The 25,221-nt window shown below is 45.6% G+C and overlaps 1 protein-coding gene across 2 annotated transcripts in view; it reads left to right on the top strand.

The window, feature by feature from the left end:
- LOC115204005 (breakpoint cluster region protein) overlaps window positions 1–23,772 on the top strand; it is a 90,037-nt gene extending 66,265 nt beyond the window's left edge. For both annotated transcript variants that reach the window (XM_029769194.1, XM_029769193.1), the window contains 19 exons: window positions 654–761; window positions 2,471–2,531; window positions 2,863–2,915; window positions 3,317–3,457; window positions 7,640–7,761; window positions 7,985–8,150; window positions 8,414–8,533; window positions 8,676–8,751; window positions 8,996–9,106; window positions 9,340–9,414; window positions 9,921–10,018; window positions 11,414–11,545; window positions 16,683–16,742; window positions 16,892–17,001; window positions 19,980–20,119; window positions 20,807–20,941; window positions 21,053–21,158; window positions 21,381–21,543; window positions 21,654–23,772. In XM_029769194.1, the coding sequence (XP_029625054.1) occupies window positions 654–761; window positions 2,471–2,531; window positions 2,863–2,915; window positions 3,317–3,457; window positions 7,640–7,761; window positions 7,985–8,150; window positions 8,414–8,533; window positions 8,676–8,751; window positions 8,996–9,106; window positions 9,340–9,414; window positions 9,921–10,018; window positions 11,414–11,545; window positions 16,683–16,742; window positions 16,892–17,001; window positions 19,980–20,119; window positions 20,807–20,941; window positions 21,053–21,158; window positions 21,381–21,543; window positions 21,654–21,743 (2,067 nt within the window). In that variant the 3' untranslated portion in view covers window positions 21,744–23,772. The remainder of the gene's footprint in view (window positions 1–653; window positions 762–2,470; window positions 2,532–2,862; window positions 2,916–3,316; window positions 3,458–7,639; window positions 7,762–7,984; window positions 8,151–8,413; window positions 8,534–8,675; window positions 8,752–8,995; window positions 9,107–9,339; window positions 9,415–9,920; window positions 10,019–11,413; window positions 11,546–16,682; window positions 16,743–16,891; window positions 17,002–19,979; window positions 20,120–20,806; window positions 20,942–21,052; window positions 21,159–21,380; window positions 21,544–21,653) is intronic.
- Window positions 23,773–25,221: the final 1,449 nt, after the last annotated feature.

Raw genomic sequence — 25,221 nt, 5'->3', positions numbered from 1 at the left:
ATTTTTAACCTAACCCTAACCTTAACCACACTGCTAACCCTAATGCCTAACCCTAACCTTAACCACACTACTAACCCTAATGCCTAACCCTAACCTTAACCACACTACTAACCCTAATGCCTAACCCTAACCTTAACCACACTACTAACCCTAATGCCTAACCCTAACCTTAACCACACTACTAACCCTAATGCCTAACCCTAACCTTAAATTAAGACCAAAAGAACATATTTGTTTTTATGAATTTTTATAATATGGCCAATTTTGACAGCTGGCCAATCGAGCGGAAATCATTTAGTTCTGCCTCAAGGACAAGACTCGTTCCCATAAATGTCAAACTGCTCCACTCCACTACCATGGCAAAAGCTGTAGGCTAGGAGCGTGCTGCAGAAACGCTGGCGCTTGCTGTGGCGAGGATGACACTGCCCCCGTCTGTCCAACTGTGTCCCCAAGTCTGTGTTTTTGTTTCTTCACCCCTCAGGGGTTGTAGCTGTCATTTGTCATGTTGTGATTATGCCAACATATCCTTCTGTCCCCCAAAACAGCAATACAAACAGAAGGCCTACTTTGGTAAATATGGGTTATGGAAAGTGGTGACTGTGTTTCAATGTGACCTGTATTTTGTCCCCTCTCTCTCCCTGTTTGTCTGACAGGCCAGCCAGCTGGGAGTGTACCGGGCATTTGTGGACAACTACGAGGTTGCCGTGGAGACGGCGGAGAAGTGCTGCCAGGCAAACACGCAGTTCGCTGAAATTTCTGAGGTAATGGGAACTGGCATGGAGGTAGAGTGGGAGGAGGGAGGGTTGATGACTACTGGTCTGGGATGGGTTTTGTCCTTTCATCTTGACTCTGGTGGCCAGGGGGTACAACTCTTGTTTTGGACATGGGGATGATGGGAGATGATGACTTGGGAGTGGCAAGAAAGAAGTAACCCTCCTCTGAAAGTATACCAACACGCTCAGCCGCCCATCTCCATACTCAAAGGGACGGTTTGAACAACGATGTTCTGCTTCTCTTCAAGCTCTCTCTTCCTGAGAGGAAAGTAGCTCTTTCTCCGGTTCTAAGGAAGCGGCTTTGTGGCCCAGCCCCAGGTCACTCTGCCTCGCTGCGTGAGAGACCGACTGAGAGGAAGCGTTGTACACTGAAAGTGGGTGAAAGTGGGCCATTAAGCACACAGGGGGAAATCTTTGGGAGAACATTTCACAGCTAACCGGTGTAAAGAGGACAGTGGGGTATCAAAGGCACCACTCAACAGCTTTAGGCTATTCGTTTTACCCACAAACCCTTTCACCGCCACCACCCACCTAATATCCCAATCATTGCCATTTAGAACACATTTGAATACTGTACATCACAGGAGGTTGGTGACACCTTAATTGGGGAGGACGGGCTCGTGGTAATGGCTGGAGCGGTATCAGGGGAATGGTACCAAATACATCAAACACATGGTTTCCATGTGTTTGATGTCATTCCATTGCCTCTGTTCCAGCCGTTATTATGAGTCGCCCTCCCATCAGCAGCCTCCATTGCTATACCCAACCAGAAGGGAGAAGTGTGTGTGTGAGCTGCGTGTTCAGCCGTGATGTGGAACAATGCAGAGTGTGTGGTGGTTTATACTCTGTGTTGGGTTTCTGGTTGCTTTGTGAGCCCTCCGGCGGCCAGTGTTAGAGTCCCTGAAGTAGGGAAATGCACTCCATCTCACCTATGTGCAGATGAAGCATGACAGGCTAATATATTCATTAATCCTCCCCCCAAACTGAGCTTTACAGTTAGCCTGAAGGGCCCAGCCATGCTAGTGGAAGAACGTCTCTCTCAGATAGGATGTGGAGCATAATGCCAGGCCAAGGACACTAACTCAACACGCCTGTGGCGCTGTCGTGTTTAGGGAGAAACAGTTTAATCAACGACGTACGAAGCTGGGGTAAGTCTTGGTGTAATGCTTCGTTACTTAACAGACTACGGGAGTCCGTGAGTTAAACGATCAAGTCAAAATTTGACTAAGGTCTCTTGACGAGCAGGGTTTTTTGAGGGCTTGTTTTGGACTAACATTCGAAAGTCCTTGTGTAGCCACGATCGCGGCTACGTAAAATCTTGTGCCAAAAGCTACCGGTGAACATTGACGATGGTGCCTGGATTTGAGGGAGAGAATCAAACAATCAGGCTTCTTATTGAGATATGTATGATGCGTTGTCTCTCTGCCATCTGAATGTGACAGTGGAAACAATGCTTATTGGGTGCAGGATGAGCTGAATGAGGTAAGTGTCTGTCCTCAGTGCTGGAGGCCTCTCTGCATTCTGAATGGCACTCTATTCCATTTATAGTGCCTTATTTCTGACCGAGCCGAGGGCCAGGCTACAATTATTATTTACCAGCACCAGAATGGTTGTACGTGTGTCAAGCGTGTTGATTAGTTTCAGGGTTTTCTCCTGTGTAATGTTGTCCACTGTTCACTCATTCTGTGTCCCTACAGAACCTCAAGGTGAGGAGCACCAAGGACTTGAAGGACCAGTCAGCCAAGAACTCTCTGGAGAGTAAGTAGCCCACAGCATTACTGAACATGGGTGTGTTCAGGCTGGCTAGCGAGGCTAGTATTCACCAGGAACGTACGGTAAGAAAATAGGCCGAAACGAGGAAGGACCTACCTGTTGCAAAGCGTTTTGGTACGGTGCAGAACGTTTTGATACGCTGTGCACTAATGAATACAACCCATGAAATCACTGCCACAGGCTAGTGCACATTTTTTTTGGCATATCTAGTGGAAACAGCACTTGCAGTATTTGACTGGGGTCATGTCATATTGCTCTGACTTAGGTGGTGGTTGTAATGTAATTCATGCTGCTGTCTCTCCTGTCTCTCTTAAAGCTCTCCTGTACAAGCCAGTGGACAGAGTGACTCGAAGCACCCTGGTTCTGCATGTGAGTACAGGGCAGCAGCAAAGCACGCAGTTTGCCTTTTTGTTTTTTCCTGCTCATTTTTATGTAACTCTCTGAACCTCACACCACATGATTTTTAAATGCTGTCTTGGTTTTAACTGCCAATCCCAATACTGTAACATAGGCTCTGCTGTAAGACACTGTAACTCTGTGTCTCTGGGTGGGTGTGCTCTTCCCTGTGGCTCAGTTGGTAGAGCATGGTGTTTGCAACGCCAGGGTTGTGGGTTCGGTTCCCACGGGAGGCCAGTACAAAAAAAATAAAAAAATAAAATAAAATGCATGAAATGAAATGTATGCATTCACTACTGTAAGTCGCTCTGGATAAGAGCGTCTGCTAAATGACTAAAATGTCAATGTAAAATGTGTGCCTTTCCACTCTGCAGGACTTGCTCAAGCACACGCCCTCCAGCCACCCAGACCACCCCCTGCTCCAGGACGCGCTCCGCATCTCCCAGAACTTTTTGTCCAGCATCAACGAGGAGACCACGCCCAGACGCCAGTCCATGACCGTCAAGAAGGGAGAGGTGAGGAGCAGTGCTGATCTAGGAGCAGTTTTTCCTGTTAGGTCATAATGAATAAGATTACATGGACAGGTGGGGACCTGATCCTAGATCAGCTTTATGAATAGAGGCTCAGCTGTATCTCTGTGTTGTTGAATGTTCTTAAGCAATTAGACCAAAGCAGAGCTTTATCTTTTTTGGCTCTGAGCCATTGTGACTGTTCTGTTATTCTAGGTTTATGGTGAGGGTATGGTATTACATCATTGACCAGTAACCCAACACTGGTAGACTGAACCTTGCCCTGCCCTCATAACGAACTGTAGTGATTCCACTGAAGGGGGGGGCCGTATGGGATGACCTAATATGGTGTCAAATGCAATATATGCCCAAATATGGCAATAATAGAAAGTCCCCTGCACATGCCTGTAAGGAACCCCAGTGTTTGCTCTCTGTGCTGGATCTCCATCCCTCAAACCCCAACATCTTCCCCCCCTAGAAACCACCCGGGTTGGAGTTGCACATTAATGGATGTCATTTGATTGACAGCTGGCGTGACACCGGCGTTCATGATGCCCCATATCCAGCCTCTTATCGCTGACTGGGGAGTACAGATTCATTATTCATGTTGAGGCACCTCCCTATGCACACGGGATGTCATTACTGCACCCCAACGTTAGCCCCCCCCCACCCCACCCCCTTATCCTCATAGGCCCCATTCGCAGCTCTGTCTGCCCAGACCACACTGATCATCAAATATTGATCATGGATACATGGAAGGAGCGCATGGAATCAAGGGGCCCTGTTATATTGTGCTTACCAGCTGGGGGGGGTTGACCCCACTATGTTAAAATATACACAAATATAGCATGTGTCCCAAATGGCACCCTGTTCCCTATCTAGTGCACTACTTTTGACCAGGACCCATGAGGTCGTGCACTATGTAAGGAATTGGGGTGCCGTTGAGGACTCGTACACAGTCGACTTGGGATATCTCCAGCCTGACAGGAATGTTCAGTCACTACAGTTCATTGAGGCTTCGAGGACCTAATTACATGGTGCCATTTCAGCATGTTTGTTGTTGCTATCTGAGCCTCTGATACACAATGAATTACTATCATTGGCTACTCAGTAGATTTGATTTGATTTGGATCTCTTTTAGTCCCCATTTGGACTAATCTTCCAAGAGTCCTTAAACATTAAAATACAATTTATAATACAAACACGTTTTCACATATAACACACTATTACAAACATACACAATATACTAACATAATAACCCAATAAATATTCAATCTAAAAAATATTGATTCTTCATCTACTATAGTCCCACCACATTTCTGTGTATTATATTTAAATCGTTTTAAAATAACGTTTAAATGTATATATTGAAAGGTTTCTGGTTTGCTCAGTTAAATTTATTCCATGTCTTTATTGCTCTAAATTGAAATGTTCTTTTGCCTATTTCTCTTTTCGGTCTGGATAATGCATAGACGGTGGACAATCTATTCCTAGTATCTTATACACAATGAATTACTATCATTGGCTAGAAAGCTAAATCGACAACGCTTCCAGTGCATCGGTCCAACACTCTCTGAAAGCTGTTGAGGACTGAATAGCAGTGGTCCTGTGGTTAGCTCGGCTTTTGGACCGGCTCTTAGCTGGCTTGAGTGTCAGCGTGTAACCGTGGTTAAGGAACTGCGTCTACTGATAACCAGATATAGTAGAAGGGTTGTGGTCTGAGAGAAGAGGTTGTGATGACAGTCATCTGGAGCAGGGCTAGAGAACCTCCAGTGTGCTGATGGAGTTGGGGCTAGGTTAGCGGTACGACCATAGGTTTAAATGGGTTGCTGTCTGGATCTGAGCCACTCAGCCATTGTCTGACATTCCCTTTAAGAGGGTCCAAAGTCACATGTAAAAAATGTTGACAGGTTCATAGAAACATGATGTGAAAGTATTTCCGTTGTAAGTCTGATAAGGAAATGTAGTTGTACTGACTAAACTAACTAATGGTAAGGATGATATTCTGATATTGTCCCGGTGGAGAGGTGTACCTATAGGGTTGGTGTTGGAGAGAGAGAGGGGCCTTTCTACATTCTACATTGACATTGTAGTCATTTAGCAGACGTTCTTACCCAGAGCGACTTACAGGAGCAATTGGGGTTCAAGTGCCTTGCTCAAGGGCTCATCGGCAGATTTTTCACCTAGTCGGCTCTGGGATTCAAACCAGCGACCTGACCTTTCGGTTAATGGCCCAACGCTCTAAACCGCTAGGCTCCCTGCCGCCCCTCCACCATCACACAGTAGTGTCATGCAGTAGATTGTAACCTGTTGTGCTTTGTTCAATGGAGGCGTGCAGGAGGAGAGCAGCACAAGTGTCACCCAGGGGCCCTGCCCAGCCAGATAGGGGGTGTAGAGGGGTGGGGGCCAAAAAGAAGATGCTTAATTAAAATGCAAATGAGCCTGGTGGCCTCTGAAGCCTCTCTCTCTCTCTCTCTCTCTCTCTCTCTCTCTCTCTCTCTCTCTCTCTCTCTCTCTCTCTCCGACCTCACCCTCTCTCTCTCTCAGCCAGTGAGGAAGTTATCTATCACAGACCATCATGGCTGCCTTCATTATCTATCTAATGAATAATTAGAGCTGCCATTGGGAATTAGTAAATTAGCAGCGTCTCATCTCCTTGGCAGGGATATCACACTGCATGTCAATCAGGCTGAAGGCTGCACAGAGCAGGTGTCCTACCGTGCCTGTGTGGTGCCTGCGTGATGTGTGGCTTTCTGGATCTGAGCCATTGTGTGACATACATTTTAAGAGGGTCCACATCATAGAATTTGGAGTACTAGAATGGACATGAACCTTCTTACAAGGGGATAAAGGTCAGCCATTTTTGGTCAGAGAGCCAGTGCTGTCATAAGATATTGTGTCAAATAATGATTAAGAAGAGTTTATCTGCACTGCATTTTTGTTAGCTAGCTAGCCAGACAGTTTTAGACAAACGATTCCATACATTTTTCAAGTGAACTGCCAATATGCCAACATTCCAGTCAAACGCAGCCAAATCTACAGTACGTAGGCTGAAATCAGTTGATGATAGATAGAACTTAGACAAGTTGTAAATGCAACAAGTACCTATATATATATATATCATATAATAATAATTTAATAGGATCTCTATGGTCTACACATACTGAATGGTACAGTAACGCCCCTGCATTTTGCCGGGGGAGACCCTGTTAGTTGTGTGTGAGCGTGGATGACTCACACACACAGAAGCATATTCTCCTCACCGTTGTTATGTCAGTGGTAATGACTGAGCGTTCAGGAGAGGCGCCCACGGGGGGGGCACGTTAGCATTTATTGGGATGACTCATGTTCTGGAGGCAGCTCTGCAGAGTGGTCACTAGCTGGTACAGCCACAAAGTCAAAAGCAAAAAGCACGCTTTTGTTTTCATTCATTTTTAAAATATAACCAGTGTTGTAGCTGGCCTATCTAGTGGAAACCGCTCAGTTCTGAATCCTGGGCAAGACCCATGACAATACACGTCAACCTGCGGGAGGGTGGGGGGGGGGGGGGGGGGGGGGGGTTGGCTGGGGCTGGCTGTGACACCATGCTTCGCAGGCCCTGCTGCCACGGTGATGTGAGGCTGGGGGATCGCTGGTGCCTTGCCTGTAGGGAGAGGGGTTGAGAGGGGGGAGACGAAGGGGGGGGGGGGGGGTGCTTGTGTACCTCTACCCTTCAGGTCTCGCATTATATGACCATTCATTGTGGGAGTGCAGTAAATCTGTAAAATAGTTATGTGTTTTAGCTCTTCAGAAATGCCCTGGGGATATGATACGTAGTCATGCCTCTGACTTATATTATGTTTGAACGCAGTATGCTTTACTTAGAATACCCACCTCACGTGCTGTAGACTTCCTGTTCCTGTTCACAAATGTACCCCCTATAGTGCTTCATGAGGTTAGACAAGGGCGTCATATAGAACACTGTTCTGACGTTGGCCCTCTCCTGATGCGCTTTCATTTTATACCCAGAGCTGTCACTATACAGCTGTGTGGAAAAACAACATCACTGCCCCCTTCTGGTTCATGGTGGCATAACAGGCCACACAGTATCCCAGTCAATGCAGATGAGGACGTTGAGGATGTTGATTGATTAGCTGATGTATAGATTTGTTCTGCTGACTGTTGATGGCTGGTTGTGTGATTGTGTAGAACCGCCAGCTGCTGAAGGACAGCTTCATGGTGGAGCTGGTGGAGGGAGCCAGGAAGCTCCGCCATGTTTTCCTCTTCACCGACCTGCTGCTCTGCGCCAAGCTCAAGAAACAGATCGGAGGGTAAAATAGACTTCCCATCTTTCTGTCTATATTTCACTATTTTTTACCCCTGTTCTTCTAACATATTCCAGGACATCTATCACAGGACGCCTAGTTAAATAAAGTTACAAAATAAAAAATGCTAGGATTTCATATCTCCATCTCTCCCTCTCTCTGTCTCTCTCTCTCCCCCCTCTCTCTCTCCCCCCCCTCTCTCTCTTTCTTTGCCCCTTCCTCTCGGCAGGAAGAGTCAGCAGTATGATTCCAAGTGGTACATCCCTCTGTCAGACCTGACCTTCCAGAACGCAGATGAGTCAGAGCCTCTGCACATCCCCCAGGTGCCTGACGAGGAGCTGGACGCCATGAAGGTCAAGATCTCTCACATCAAGAGTGAAATCCAGAGAGAGAAGGTATTTCACATACAGTGTTAATGCACACACACACACACACACACACACACACACACACACACACACACACACACATGCGCGCTCACACACACACACACACACACACACACACACACACACACACACACACACACACACACACACACACACACACACACACACGCGCGCTCTCACACACACACACACATGCGCACACACACACAGACACACACTAATCAGTAAAAATGTAGTTGACAGGTCTTTTGCAAATGTGTGACCTCCAGAGAGCCAACAAAGGGTCAAAGGTGATTGAAAGGTTGAGGAAGAAGCTGTCGGAGCAGGAGTCTCTTCTGCTGCTCACCTCCCCCAGTATGGCCCTCCGAGTACACAACAGGAACGGCAAGGTGAGCCCCGTCTTCCTCGTTATCATCGTCAACAACAAAGGATCATCACCATCATCCCTCTTCATCATCATCGTCAACCACATCATCATCTTTGACAGGCTGTATGTAAGTGTGTCGTATCTAAGTGTGTGCTGTGTTTCAGGGTTACACATTCCTGATGTCATCAGACTACGAGCGGGCCGAGTGGAAGGAGATGATCCGGGAACAGCAGAAGAAATGTAGGTGTCCCTCAGCATTGGACTGTTACTGAACTTGCTCGTCAATATCACTCTGTAAGCAATGGATGTTTTGATTAAGATTAGATGAAGAAGATGGACAACAGTGTGACCTGTATTCCATGGGGTGTAGACTTTCTTGATGCATTGAAACCACTAATATTTGCTCACATACAGCGTTACCTCCCATACTGTACTGTGTGGGGGACTGACCCTTGACCCTGTGGTTGTATGGTCCCTCTCCCAGGCTTCAAGAGCTTCTCCCTGACCTCCATGGAGCTACAGATGTTGACCAACTCCTGTGTGAAGCTGCAGACTGTCCACCACATCCCACTCACCATTAACAAAGAAGGTCAAGGTACCAGATGTTCCTCAATGTTCTGCTCTGAGGTTTTCTGTCAGATGCATCAACTGAAACGTTCTCCACATAGGAACAAAACAGACGTCATAACAGTTTGCAGTTTTGAAGTGTTTGGTCTCTTTTTAGTTTAGTGTCTAGAGTAAAGAGAATAGAGTTATTTGGGGTTCTTTATGGTTTCATTTCCCATTCCAATGTGAACCTTCATCTCTCTTACCTGTGTGTTTTTCCAGAGGATGAATCGCCTGGCCTCCATGGATTCCTGAATGTAATCGTCCACTCTGCCTCGGGCCTCAAACAGAGCCTGAGTGAGTGTCCCTCCTCTTCCTCGGGCCTTCATACCGGACATAGTGTACAGGAGTAATAACAAAGGCCCTAGGCTGCGTTCCAAATGGCACCCTATTCCCTTCACAGGGCACTACTTTTGACCAGGGCCCATAGGGCTCTATAGGGAATAGGGTGCCATTTGGGACGACACCCCTTACTCCAAGCTTACTGGAGCTACCGCTGTTCTGTAGCACAGGCATAAACATTAAACACCCCGCTTCTGGTAAACCTCATAGAATTTGATGGAGGTCACTGATGGCACAGAGGTTTAAACATATATTCAACATATATTTCATGTGTTATTACATTGTTCTCAGCGACATTAGCAGGCGTAACTTTGATGACAGTTGATTTAGAGAGCTCACGTTGGGAAATGTCCCTAGGATGCCAATGTGTTCTATTTAATTCTGTGGGGTATCGTCATAGAGACTAGTGCTAGTCTTTAGGTGGAATCTAACTGTGACTGTGTCTCCTCTTCTCCTCTCAGATCTGTACTGCACGTTAGAGGTGGACTCCTTTGGCTACTTTGCGAACAAAGCCAAGACGCGGGTGTACCGGTACACCACAGAGCCCAAATGGAACGAGGTAAGAACTTCTACTGTTATTACCCGACATATGCAGAGTACAGCATCAGGGTACAGCATCAGAGTACAGCATCAGAGTACAGCATTTTTTTACTACCAAGGCCATGACATCTGGTGTTGTGGCGTAAGTGTCTTAATGAGAAAGCCTGTATGGCCTCTTCAGTAAGGAGGAGGAGGTAACAGCAGAGAGCCCAACTGGAGCAGATGTTACACACACACACACACACACACACACACACACACACAGTCAGAGCTGAACACCGCAAACACAAAGTGCTTGTGCGTCACGAGCAATGAGAACGCGCACGACAGCTTTGAGACACAATCAGCGAATGTGTTCATCTGCAGCAGGAATGTTCCGTCAGGCTCAAGGAACTGCTGCTTCCTCTGCTGCTTCATTCATTTGCTCAGTAGAGTGGAAATAGTGTTCGCTAATGCAGAGCTTCTGACGATGACTCGTGTCTGTGGAAATGTTCACGGAATGCGTTGCCGCCTGAACCACGTGGAAACCATATGCAGGGTGTTGTTTTACGTAGTTAACGGGGATCTCCATCAGCGGTCCATTCTGCTGTTCACAATGCGTTTACATCTACAGCATTTTACTGCTAACGTATACAGACCAACACTATAGAGTATCTCTTGCAAGAGACTTTTTCATGCCAAATACTTAACTACCAATGTAAAGAAAAACTGCATCTCTGCTTCTGCCTGCCCCCTTATCAGAAGCCCACATTAGGTGGGCCTCATCTTCACCTGTCCTGAAACCCCTGATTCTTTACATTGGTCCTTTGAGAAATGACCGTAACGCCTCTTTAGACTATGGGGTTTTGGTGGCGTTTTCTCTCGCTCTCTTCCTCTCTCGCTCGCTCGTTTTCTCTCTCGATCTCTTGCTACTCTTTCTTTCTCTCTCTCTCGCTACTCTTTATCACGTTTCAGGTAAGACCCAAATGGAGACTGTATCAAAGTAACAATGTTTATTACAGCAACAGGGGCAGGCAGGGGTCGATAATCCAGAGTAGTGGGGCAAAGGTACAGGACGGCAGGCAGGCAGGCTCAGGGTCAGGGCAGGCAGACTCAGGGTCAGGGCAGGCAGACTCAGGGTCAGGGCAGGCAGAAAAGGTCAAAACCGGGAAAAACAGGAACAATCAAGAGACAGGAACAGAGGGAAAAACGTTGGTAGGCTTGACGAAACAAAACAAACTGGCAACAGACAAACAGAGGACACAGGTATAAATACACAGGGGATAATGGGGAAGATGGGCGACACTTGGAGTGGGTGGAGACAAGCACAAAGACAGGTGAAACAGATCATGGCGTGACACTTTCTCTCCCCTCTCTTTCTCTCTCTCCTCTCTCTTCCCTCTCTCTCTCTTCCCTCTCTCTCTCTGTACTCCAGGAGTTTGAGATAGACCTGGAGGGCTCTCAGACCCTGAGGCTGCTGTGTTATGAGAAGAGCTACAACAAGACCAAGCAGATCAAAGAGGACGGAGACAGCACCGACCGCATCATCGGCAAAGGACAGATCCCGGTACGTCTCTGAGTCAACGTAACGCTGTAACGTCACCATGGCGACATAGCCAGATAACGTTATGGTTATGCCAGTGTGGTGAGATTGTTGTCTGAATGTCCTAGATGTGGACTGGACACTGCTGAGTGCTCTGCTGATTCGCTTAATGAATTAGCTTATTATGTGAGTAGTAGGATAGACTGTCTACAGTGACTAGATGTGTTTTAGATTAATTTAATAGAGACGTATCTTAGAGGGTAAAGTGTCAGTAACCCATCCTGACCCTGTTTGAATCAGGGTCCATAATTCATGTGTTCAACCTGACCTGGTAACCCTGTCTCTCCCGCTGAGGCTCTCTCACTTTCAATTGGAAATGTACACACACGTTTGTTTTGCTTGTGGGTTTTGAGGGATAGAGTGCTGTATAGGGGGCCCACTGGTATGGGCTTTGTGTACATAGCCCGTTTTGTTTCAAGGAAAGGCAGGTAGCCTTGGTTAGTGTGTCAGAGCCATGGGGCCTCTGCTTTGATCTGGTCTACTCCTGAGGGGTTTACTGTTCCCCTCCCCCACTTGGCCAGCTGTGTGTGTGTGTGTGTGTGTGTGTGTGTGTGTGTGTATGTATGTGTGTGTGTGTGTGTGTGTGTGTGTGTGTGAGAGAGAGAGAGAGAACCTTTCAGTATTCAGTGGTGTCCAATAACAAACATACGTTTACCGGACCTGGGGCAGTCTTGTAGGGTGAAGTTGACCCTAAACACTGATCTTGGGTCAGTTTAGCAATTTCCCCACTAATGGTTAAAATGATGAATGGGGGAGGTAGCTGAGCCTAGATCTGTACCTATGGGGAATCCATACCCCAGAGCAGTGGGAGTTATGATGCCTGAACACAGGTAGTTTCTCTCTAGTTTGTCGCTTGCTCGTTAAACAAACAAAGCTAAAAATGTGGAAATACGGCTCCCTCTAGTGGTTGCCATGGTAACTGGGACGAGTATCGCCATGCCAACGACGATTGTGGTTCAACACAGAATCATCCCATACCCCAGTATGTACGTACTGTACCACCCACACCACACGTGTTTGCTTGTGTAGCGCTGGGCTCTCTCCTCCTCTGATCTATGTGCTGTGTTCTTCAGTAGTCTTATAATACACAGCTTATATCTGGTTCACACAGAAACACACACACACACAGCAGGACGCCATGTTGCCAAAGCTGAGTGGCTTAGTATGAAAGTCCCAACAGACGATTTATTTATTCATTCATGTTTTCATTTAACCTTTATTTTGACACGGAGCCCTGGATGCACATCAATACACACTATCCAGATCAACTTTACATCCAGATCAACTTTACATCCAAACACGCGAGGTGCCCACCTGGGTTCGGTGAATGGGAGGGGGGACACCCAGTCCCAGTGGAGAGTTTGTGGGGTTAACCATGGCTGGGCTGGGGTCCATTAGGGGGGATGGTGAATTCTACATCGTACACTAATGCTAACTTAGACAGAGGGGTTAGCTGTTACTGATAGAGGAGGAGGGGGAAAAGGTGGAGGCAATGGAGAACAGAGGGGAAGAGACAGAGAGGCGCAGAGGGAGGGGCTTGTCGTCCTGAAATGCAAATCCACACCTGTGTGTATGAGAAGGTACTTTAGCTGAGAGGCACAGTAATCCCCCCTCACTGTACGATGACTCATGTCCGATGGTTTGGCAGAAACAAACCATGTACGGGGAGGGGAACGGGCAACTGTGTGTGTGTTTGCTTCTGTTGTCCACATTCCAGCGACAGACAGCCCATGTTAGCCGTACTTTAAGTTTGCGCAGTGACATGCTGATCGCCTTTGGCTCAACCCCGTACAGGCGAGGATTCCTTGTCCTTTGACTTTTTTTGATGTGATCGTGCGTATTTTCCTCTGTTGAACTGATACGGACCTCGTGAGGGACCTTCTCTGTACCCTACCGGTGTACTGTTACTGTACTGGCCCAGGAGATTAAAATGATTCAATTAAGTGCTGGGAACATGATCCAGCCCTGCACATGACCAGATGAAGCTTAGCCAAGATGGGGATGAGGGAGAAAGGTACACGATGGACTGTGGGTGTGGTACGGTGTGGTGTAGTACGGTGTGGTGTGGTACGGTGTGGTGTGGTACGGTGTGGTGTGGTGTAGTACGGTGTGGTACGGTGTGGTGTGGTACGGTGTGGTGTGGTGTAGTACGGTGTGGTACGGTGTGGTGTGGTACGGTGTGGTGTGGTGTGGTACGGTGTGGTGTGGTACGGTGTGGTGTGGTACGGTGTGGTGTGGTGTAGTACGGTGTGGTACGGTTTGGTGTGGTACGGTGTGGTGTGGTACGGTGTGGTGTGGTACGGTGTGGTGTGGTACGGTGTGGTACGGTACGGGGTGGTGTGGTACGGTGTGGTGTGGTGTGGTACGGTGTGGTACGGTGTGGTACGGTGTGGTGCGGTGTGGTGTGGTGTGGTACGGTGTGGTGTGGTGTGGTACGGTGTGGTGTGGTACAGTGTGGTGTGGTACAGTGTGGTGCGGTGTGGTGCGGTGTGGTGTGGTACGGTGTGGTGTGCTGTGGTACGGTGTGGTGTGGTACGGTGTGGTGTGGTATGGTGTGGTGTGGTACGGTGTGGTGTGGTACGGTGTGGTGTGGTGTGGTACGGTGTGGTGTGGTACGGTGTGGTGTGGTACGGTGTGGTGTGGTGTGGTACGGTGTGCCCGGCTGAACTCAGTCCAGATGGCAGGATCTGTTTCTCTGCTTGTCCAGAGTGGACAGGAGGACAGTTAGCTGACTAATGCAGGAGGGGATAGGGGCCAGATTTGCTGACCAACTGAAACCTGAGGTTGCACTTGATAACACGTTATAACGTCACTGTGTGAAGAAAATGATAAACAATTGGTGTATTCAGTCCTAGGGAAGACGTCAGCCTAAAGGTCTTGGTTATGAGTCTTGGTGTTTATGAGTCTTGGTGTCTGTGTGTATTGGTGTTTATGAGTCTTGGTGTCTGTGTGTATTGGTGTCTGTGTGTATTGGTGTTTATGAGTCTTGGTGTCTGTGTGTATTGGTGTTTGAGTATTGGTGTCTGTGTGTATTGGTGTTTATGAGTCTTGGTGTCTGTGTGTATTGGTGTCTGTGTGTATTGGTGTTTATGAGTATTGGTGTCTGTGTGTATTGGTGTCTATGAGTCTTGGTGTCTGTGTGTATTGGTGTTTGAGTCTTGGTGTCTCTGTGTATTGGTGTCTGTGTGTATTGGTGTCTGTGTGTATTGGTGTTTATGAGTCTTGGTGTTTGTGTGTATTGGTGTCTGAGTCTTGGTGTCTGTGTGTATTGGTGTCTGTGTGTATTGGTGTTTATGAGTCTTGGTGTCTGTGTGTATTGGTGTCTGTGTGTGTTGGTGTTTATGATTCTTGGTGTCTGTGTGTATTGGTGTTTATGAGTCTTGGTGTCTGTGTGTATTGGTGTTTATGAGTCTTGGTGTCTGTGTGTATTGGTGTTTATGAGTCTTGGTGTCTGTGTGTATTGGTGTCTGTGTGTATTGGTGTTTATGAGTCTTGGTGTTTGTGTGTATTGGTGTCTGAGTCTTGGTGTCTGTGTATATTGGTGTCTGTGTGTATTGGTGTCTGTGTGTATTGGTGTTTATGAGTCTTGGTGTCTGTGTGTATTGGTGTTTATGAGTATTGGTGTATTGGTGTTTATGAGTCTTGGTGTCTGTGCGTATTGGTGTTTATGAGTATTGGTGTCTGTGTGTATTGGTGTTTATGAGTCTTGGTGTCTGTGTGTATTGGTGTCTGTGTGTATTGGTGTCTGTGTGTATTGGTGTTTATGAGTCTTGGTGTCTGTGTGTATTGGTGTCTGTGTGTATTGGTGTTTATGAGTCTTGGTGTCTGTGTGTATTGGTGTCTGTGTGTATTGGTGTTTGAGTCTTGGTGTCTGTGTGTATTGGTGTCTGTGTGTATTGGTGTTTGAGTCTTGGTGTCTGTGTGTATTGGTGTCTGTGTGTATTGGTGTCTTTGTGTATTGGTGTTTATGAGTCTTGGTGTCTGTGTATTGGTGTTTATGAGTCTTGGTGTCTGTGTGTATTGGTGTCTGTGTGTATTGGTGTCTGTGTGTATTGATGGCTGTGTGTATTGGTGTCTGTGTGTATTGGTGGCTGTGTGTATTGGTGTTTATGAGTCTTGATGGCTGTGTGTATTGGTGTCTGTGTGTATTGGTGTCTGTGTGTATTGGTGGCTGTGTGTATTGGTGGCTGTGTGTATTGGCGTTTATGAGTCTTGGTGTCTGTGTGTGTTGGTGTCTGTGTGTATTGGTGTCTGTGTGTATTGGTGTCTGTGTGTATTGGTGTTTATGAGTCTTGGTGTCTGTGTGTATTGGTGTCTGTGTGTATTGGTGTCTGTGTGTATTGGTGTCTGTGTGTATTGGTGTTTGAGTCTTGGTGTCTGTGTGTATTGGTGTCTGTGTGTATTGGTGTTTATGAGTCTTGGTGTCTGTGTGTATTGGTGTCTGTGTGTATTGGTGTTTATGAGTCTTGGTGTCTGTGTGTATTGGTGTATATGAGTCTTGGTGTCTGTGTGTATTGGTGTCTGTGTGTATTGGTGTTTATGAGTCTTGGTGTCTGTGTGTATTGGTGTCTGTGTGTATTGGTGTCTGTGTGTATTGGTGTCTGTGTGTATTGGTGTTTGAGTCTTGGTGTCTGTGTGTATTGGTGTCTGTGTGTATTGGTGTTTATGAGTCTTGGTGTCTGTGTGTATTGGTGTCTGTGTGTATTGGTGTTTATGAGTCTTGGTGTCTGTGTGTATTGGTGTATATGAGTCTTGGTGTCTGTGTGTATTGGTGTCTGTGTGTATTGGTGTTTATGAGTCTTGGTGTCTGTGTGTATTGGTGTCTGTGTGTATTGGTGTTTATGAGTCTTGGTGTCTGTGTGTATTGGTGTTTATGAGTCTTGGTGTCTGTGTGTATTGGTGTCTGTGTGTATTGGTGTTTATGAGTCTTGGTGTCTGTGTGTATTGGTGTATATGATTCTTGGTGTCTGTGTGTATTGGTGTCTGTGTGTATTGGTGTTTATGAGTCTTGGTGTCTGTGTGTATTGGTGTCTGTGTGTATTGGTGTCTGTGTGTATTGGTGTACTAACCAAGGATTTTATTCTGGCTTTGCTCCATCCAGCTGGATCCGCAGACACTCCAAGGCAAAGACTGGCAGAGGACGCTTATCCCCATGAACGGGGTGAGTGTGTCAGCCCCGTTAAACGGATGAGTCTGTGTTTGTGCCATGTCATGTGATCCTTTAAATGTGTGTTTCTTGTCTTACTTAGCCATCTCTTGTCAATGTAAACGGGTTTAGACTGTCATTTAATCCGTCTCTCTCGGCTCCAGATCGAGGTGAAGCTCTCTATGAAGTTCACCAGCCGGGAGTTTAGTCTGAAGAGGATGCCGTCACGGAAACCCATGGGCGTGTTCGGAATCAAGATCTCCACGGTGACCAAGTGAGTTCAATGGTCCCCTCATATAAATATGCCCCGGAACACACTCCTTGACCATCTATACAGTAACTGTGGAGAAAGCCTGCCGCAAGACAGCTGGTGAACGCAAGTGACCCAAAGTGAATGTCACAGCCTAATCTCGGGGGGGGGGGGGGGGGAGGACGACAGATGGACAGGACCCCATGTTGAGATCGTAAGCCTCTCATCCCAGATAATCCAAACTACATTCCCGTGTCACTACTCACTCACTCCCCCAGGTACAAGCCCTGCTCAGGAACTGACCCGTTCCCCTCCTCCTTTAGTCTACTAAGAGAACACAAACATTGTTTCTGGTGTACAGCTGGCAAAGCTTCTGTCAAGCCACTGATTAGCGCGGTCTCTGTCTGCGTCCCAAATGGCACCTCCTCCTTATACAGTGTACTACTGTTGACCTGGTCAAAAGAGAGACTCTGTGATTTTAGGGAAGGTAAATGTTATTGACAAGATGTCAACTCACACAGTCTCGCATAGATGGAAAAAAACTATTTTCCTACTTGCATTTCTCCTTGTGGACACTGCTCTGAGGTTGTCAACAGAGAATAAAGAGAGGGGTAAATAGGGACCATGAAAGAAGGGGTGAAGGGACGTTCAGATAGAGTGCAATATGTAGTTAAACAGTAAGGGGCAGTTGAGGCAAAGATAGTGGATAAAGAAATAGTTCACTCAGGCTGTTTACCATTGAAAAAAATGGCCAGTTCCTGTCTACTTAAGGGAGTGGCTCTCCCATAGACACCAATGCGATAGCATCTGGGTCTGGTCTACTTAGTTCATTGACTTCCATTGAAACAGAAACAATTAGGGAGTGGGATATCTCGCTTCCTCTTCCGTCTCTGGTTGAGGCCAGGCTTATGGCCAATGTTGGTGAGTGACGCTAATTGGATTGCTGGTAACGAGCGGACTAATAAGGTTTAACAGCAGAACCAATTAAGGCTGTAGAGACAACAGGCCCCCAATAACACCAACAGAGCGCCACCACCATCACTACTGGACCTTAGAACAACCACATAGTCACACAGAGCTGCCTGCCAGCTCAACCTGCACATTTGTAGTACATGAACCCACAACAAAACACACAGTGGTAATTGTGCATTTTGTATCCATAATAATTAATGAACGTGATAAAGTACACAGCCGATGTGTTTATATTTTGGGTTCACAGCCTACAACAATGCAGCGAAAGCCAGCAGTAGAGTACAGTACACACGTTATTGTCAGTGGGAATATACAGTACCAGTCAAAAGTTTGGACACACCTACTCATTCAAGGGTTTTTATTTATTTTTACTCTTTCCTACATTGTAGAATAATAGTGAAGACATCAAAACTATGAAATAACACATATGGAATCATGTAGTAACCAAAAAAAGTGTTAAACAAATCAAAATATAGTTTAGATTTTAGATTCTTCAGAGTAGCCACCCATTCTTTGCCTTGATGACAGCTTTGCACACTCTTGACATTCTCTCAACCAGTTTCACCTGGAATGCTTTTCCAACAGTCCTGAAGGAGTTCCCACATATGCTGAGCACTTGTTGACTGCTTTTCCTTCACTTTGCGGTACAACTCATCCTAAACCATCTCAATTTGGTTGAGGTCAGGTGATTGTGGAGGCCAGGTCATCTGATTCAGCACTCCATCACTCTCCTTCTTGATAGCCCTTACACAGCCTGGAGGTATGTTGGGTCATTGTCCTGTTGAAAAACAAACCAGATGGGATGGCGTATCGCTGCAGAATGCTGTGGTAGCCATGCTGGTTAAGTATGCCTTGAATTCTAAATAAATCACAGACAGTGTCACCAGCAAAGCACCCCCACACCATCACACCTCCTCCTCCATGCTTCACAGTGGGAACCACACATGCGGAGATCATCCGTTCACCTACTCTGCGTCTCACAAAGACATGGCGGTTGGAACCAAAAATCTCTCATTTGGACTCATCAGACCAAAGGACAGATTTCCGCCGGTGTAATGTCCATTGCTCGTGTTTCTTTGCCCAAACAAGTATCTTCTTCTTATTGGTGTCCTTTAGTAGTGGTTTCTTTGCAGCAATTCAACCATGAAAGCCTGATTCACACCGTCTCCTCTGAACAGTTGATGTTGAGATGTGTCTGTTACTTGAACTCTGTGAAGCATTTATCTGGGCTGCAATCTGAGGCTGGTAACTCTAATGAACTTATCCTCTGCAGCAGAGGTAACTCTGGGTCTTCCTTTCCTGTGGTGGTCCTAATGAGAGCCAGTTTCATCCTAGCGCTTGATGGTTTTTGCGACTGCACTTGAAGAAACTTTCAAAGTTCTTGAAATGTTCCGTATTTACTGACCTTCATGCCTTAAAGTAATGATGGACTCTAATTTCTCTTTGCTTATTTGAGCTGTTTTTGCAATAATACGGACTTGGTCTTTTACCAAATAGGGCTATATTCTGTATACCACCCCTACCTTGTCACAACACAACTGATTGGCTCAAATGCATGAACTTTTAACAAGGCACACCTATTAATTGAAATGCATTCCAGGTGACTACCTCATGAAGCTGGTTGAGAGAATGCCAAGAGTGTGCAAAGCTGTCATCAAGGCAAAGGTGGCTACTTTGAAGAATCTCAAATGTAAAATATATTTTGATTTGTTTAACACTTTCTTTGGTTACTACATGTTTCCATATGTGTTATGTCATCACTATTATTCTACAATGTAGAAAATAGTCCAAATAAATACAAACCCTGGAATGAGTAGGTGTGTCCAAACTTTTGACTGGTACTGTATGTTGTTATTGTTTTAATAATTGCACACACATTTTTGGATACTAACACAGTTAAAGATGCAATTTGTGTGCAACCTATGCATCCAACAGAAAAACTCTTTGGTGTGTGTGTGTGTGTGTCATTGTGTACGTATCCCCATGCCCTCTGGTATGCCATTCCTTAATTGTGTGTTTCCCCATGCCAGACGGGAGCACTCCAAGGTGCCCTACATCGTCAGACAGTGTCTGGAGGAGATTGAGCGGAGGGGGATGGAGGAAGTGGGAATCTACCGTGTCTCAGGGGTGGCTACAGACATCCAGGCCCTGAAGGCTGCCTTCGACACCAGTGAGTACCAACACCTTACTTTCCCCTGACTCTCCCTCTCAGTGGAGCCCTGGATGTGAGAATAGGCTACAGTATAGCATATAGCATACTCTCTGTGGACGTTCTGTAGCTTGGTGGAACCAACCTTGATACGTGAAGCGAGATAGAACAATGAATGTAGCCATCAGTCTGATTCCATCAGACTAGCCTCTCTGTGCACTCCCTTGTAAATTCAAGTCTGTTGGACTGACTACTATACAATCCATGTGTCCTACCCTGCTGTTTCCCCTAGGTGAACTTCTGATTATGCTGCTCCGTTTTTGGGAATCATGGGTACATTTTCTGGTTTTGCAACAACAACAAAAAAAGACTAAAAGAGTTTGTGCTTAACCCTGTTTTCTTTCTTAATTTAGGCTTACTAATTCCCATGTGTGGGTGTGCTAGTGTGAGCATTTTGTGCGCGTGAGCATGTGTGTCGGTGCATTTGCGTGAGTACGTATGTGTGTGGTGATTTCTCTGATTACGACGTATACAGCTTGCTTTGGGGAGCATGCTGTGTCCTCGGCCGGTGTCTATCTGCCAACGAACTGAGGTGCCGTGTGATTTTAGTGAATGGCAGAAAAGACAGCGGCTATCCGTCTCCCGCTCCGCTGTTGCCGTGGCTACACGTTCTGTCTGTCTTTCTGAGCTCTGCCGTCTTTCCCACAGACAACAAAGACGTGTCTGTGATGATGAGTGAGATGGATGTGAACGCCATCGCTGGGACTCTGAAGCTGTACTTCAGAGAGCTGCCAGAACCCCTCTTCACCGACGACCTGTACCCCAACTTCGCAGGAGGCATTGGTTAGTCACGTGCCTTTGACCGGGCCAACAGCCACTTCTACCATTATCATATTATCATGGTATAACTCAGCACTCAGGTTAATGTGTGAATGTCGGTCTCTCTTTCTGCAGCCCTGTCTGACAGCGTTGCCAAAGAGAGCTGCATGCTGAATCTACTGCTGTCGCTGCCAGAACCCAACCTGGTTACATTCCTCTTCCTGCTGGACCACTTGAAGAGGTACACACAGACAGACACACAGACAGACACACAGACATAGAGCTACCGCAGACATCGAGCTACACTTAGACAAACACCGGCATTTAGAGACATGCCGATCCCAAGCAAACAAGCAGATGCTAAACTCCTTATTTGTTTGAGTAACAGAGGGATTGTTATGTCCTTTCACGTGGTGTGTTACCATGAACCACCATTCACCCTCGGTCTCTCCCCGCTCCCCAGGGTGGCTGACAAGGAGAGCATCAACAAGATGTCCCTCCACAACCTGGCCACAGTGTTTGGCCCCACCCTGCTGCGGCCTGCAGAGAAGGACAGCAAGATCCCCACCAATCCCACGCAGCCTATTAGCATGGGAGACAGCTGGTCCCTGGAGGTCATGTCACAGGTAGGTGATATAGTCTCTCTCTCTCTCCTTGGCTCTCTCTCTCTCTCTTTCTCTCTCTCTCTCTCTCTCTCGGTATTATCGTCCCTCTCACTGTCGGTCTGTCCCCTCAGGTCCAGGTGTTGCTGTACTTCCTCCAGCTGGAGACCATCCCTACGCCGGACAGTAAGCGTCAGAGCATCCTCTTCTCCACCGAAGTGTAGAGGGTTCCACAGGGAGAGAGAGGGTGATATAGAGACTCAAACCGAGTCTACAGTACAGTATGTCCATTTGGGAAGGCTACTGAGAGTGAGAATGGCCCTAGCTGGACTGGACTGCAGCAGGAGATTTCTTCGCCGCTGATTCTGGCCATATCCTGCAGAGGGCGCCACCACCCCCTCCGAGAACAAGCGGTCGACACCAATCCTCCTGTTGTACCGCACATCTGATGATGATAATGCATTATTACATCACACCCAATAGCCAGTGTGACTCTCTGTGCCTCTCTGACGCAACATATCCTGCTCTGTCTCTTCGCTCTCATGTCGAAGCTCCACAGCTTGTGTACGGTGTCTGGAATGAATGCCACTGCAGGACATGCCTGCTGTAACCACCAATTAAACACTTCAATTTGATACTGATAAGCATGTAGGGGAAAAGAGTGTCCCGGGTTATTTCATTTGTTTTGGTATCGCTCCTGCTTGGTGAGCAGAGAAACAGCTATTGTGTAACTTATGACAGATTCTGTGATTTCTCATCACACTTTTGGGCTTCTCCACTTTAAGTTATTGTTGTGGAAGGTCATTCTCAGTTCTTCTCGATTTAGTTTGAAGACTTATACAGGCAAAGCAGAAATTCAATGTTTTTATTGTTTTCGTTGTGTACTGTATGCCTCTTCAGAAATGGCCAGATTGTGATGGACATCACATACACAGTATATTTGTTTTTGGACAATTATGAAGGTAAGAGCCTGCACGGCGTTTTTGTTTAGCCATCTCAAACGATGAGTTATTTCTTAATCTACTGCTGAAGAGATTCAATCCGTATGTTTTACACATGATACATTAGGACCACAATGCTTGATAGGGTTACGTTGAAAAGGAAACATCTGGGTTCTCTGAAGAGGTTCTGATAGGAACACCCAGAGCTGCCAGGATCACCACACAGTTGTCCCAGGAATCCAAAACTCACACACACACAAATAAAGTGTATACAAGGTAAACAAGCCTTGGACAAACACAGAGAGACTGCAAGAAAAGGAACAGATGATCTTTCTATAGATTATAATAGGACTGCCAACAGTTTGGACCATAAAGCAATTCTATCTAGTTGTGTTGTTTGTGTCTCAAGTAGTCCTTATTTTAAATATCCAGGAAGCAATATATTTTCTAACATAGGATTTTGTCTGCGTTCATATCGTTGGTCTGGAGATGTCATAGGAGATCTAGCAAAAAATAATCTGTTTGGCTTTTTTTTTTTAACACAATTGTATTTACAGATACATTATTTACTGTAATTTTTGTATTTTACTTATTTTAACAATCATTGATATGAGCATAATTTATTTTGGGGGTAGGGGGTAGATACGACATCTGTTTCTTCTGATTTGATGATAAAAGTGGTACAGGTTTCAGCCTTGAGTCCTGGGGTGATGGGAGATCATATCCTGCCTATGTAACCAGGATGTAGCCTTGTTGTGGGAATAACTGCAGTTTTGTCCAGCCTATTGTTAGCCATTTTTCCATCATGAAGGTAACACTCCCTCTATGATTTTGAATGCTGCTGTGGAAATGTCACAGCCTCTCTTCGTCCGTTGGGTAACCTTCCCAGTGAGTGTCCCAGTCCACCACCACCGACCCTGAAATCTTGCTGTGTTACTGAAGTAGTAAACAAAACAATACATTTAGTAGTATACAGTACATACAATAACGTGTTTCCTCTCGTCAACTGTCTCTGTGGTCTTGTAAAAGTAATTCTCATGTAAATGAAGGTATTTCGCCTATTTCAAATTTGTTGTTTTGATTTGCAGGCGCTCTACATTTTGGTCTAAAGTGGACCATTCTGTTGCTTTTATGAAAGAATACTTGTTTATCCTCTTTTCAATTGAAGGTGACCTATCCTATTTTCACCAATATTTTTGTGGGTGTTTGGACAGCTGTCTTAAACCGTCCCCTCCCCCATGGCCTGCCTGATCGTAACCCACAAAAGGGAAAAGAAAATGCTCTTACAATATTTTGTTCAGAAAGAAAAAAAGAGATTATATTAGTATGGTTTTAATTTCAGTACCTTGATTTAACATGCAGGCATGTTTGACTACATTTATTGTCTTCACTGTGTTGTCATCTATAGTGAGTTCTGAAGGTTTTTGGGACAGCGACACATTTGTTTTTGTTATGGATCTGTACTCCAGCACTTTAGATTTGAAATGATACAATGACCATGAGGTTAAAGTGCAGACTGTCAGCATTGATTTGAGGGTATTTTTATCCATATAAGGTGAATCTTATAGAAATTATTGCACTGTGTATATAGTCCACCCATTTTAGGGGACAAAAATATTGGGACAAATTCACTTATGTGTATTAAAGTAGTCAAAAGTGAAGTATATATTTAGTTCCATATTCATTGCACGCAATGACTACATCAAGCGTGTGACTCAAAACATGTGTTGGATGCATTTGCTGTTTGTTTTGGTTGTTTCAAATTATTTTGTGACCAATAGAAATTAATGGTAAATAATGTATTGTGTCATTTTGGAGTCACTTTTATTGTGAATAAGAATAGAATATGTTTCTAAACACTTCTACATTAATGTGGATGCTAACATGATTACGGATAGTTCTGAATTAAAAGCATCCACATTAATTTAGAAGTGTTTAGAAACATATTCTATTCTTATTTACAATAAAGGTGACTCCAAAATGACACAATACATTATATACCATTCATTTCTTTTGGGTACAAAATGTCCTGTAATTACTAAACGGTTCAGCTGATGTGGATGAAAATACCCTCAAATCAAAGCTGACAGTCTGCACTTTAACTTCATAGTCATTGTATCATTACAAATCCAAAGTGCTGGATTACAGAGCCAAAACAACAACAAACATTGCCACTGTCCCAATACTTTGAGCTCACTGTACTTGAATGTTGTCATGTTGGGCCGCAGGATGTGTTTTGGTTCTGATAAAGAAGCTTAAAATAGGTTATAATGTTTCATGCTGGCTGACAAATTGTTAACAAGAAACGTGTTTCGATTACTAACTCAGAGACTGTACTACTCTCTACGCGACTGAGATTTCATGAAGGACTCCTACATTTTGACGTTAGCGGAGACATTTCTGACAGTTTTGACTGTAGTCAGTACAGTAGGTAGTGTAAAATCTGCCATTTGTGAGTGTGTGGTTGTGTATTCAAGCATTCATGCCCACACATGCGTGAGTGAATGAATTCATGGGACAATTATTTACTGTATAAAAAAGGGAATTAAGACATGTTTCAAATCCTGACTTAACCATATGTTAACATATCAAGTAACTCAGTTCCGGTAAATAGCCATAGTCATCATTTTTAACAACACATTTCTGGCCTAATGTATCCTCACATATCCCACACACACGTCACTGTACATGGAGGAAGCCATTAGCTACGAGAGAGAAAGGCAGTGCATTGACCGTTCATTTGGATCGCTTTGATCTACAT

The sequence above is a fragment of the Salmo trutta genome, chromosome 12 (genome assembly GCF_901001165.1).
Source record: "Salmo trutta chromosome 12, fSalTru1.1, whole genome shotgun sequence".
Classification (NCBI taxonomy): Eukaryota; Metazoa; Chordata; class Actinopteri; order Salmoniformes; family Salmonidae; genus Salmo; species Salmo trutta.
This window is presented reverse-complemented; position numbering and strand designations above follow the sequence as displayed.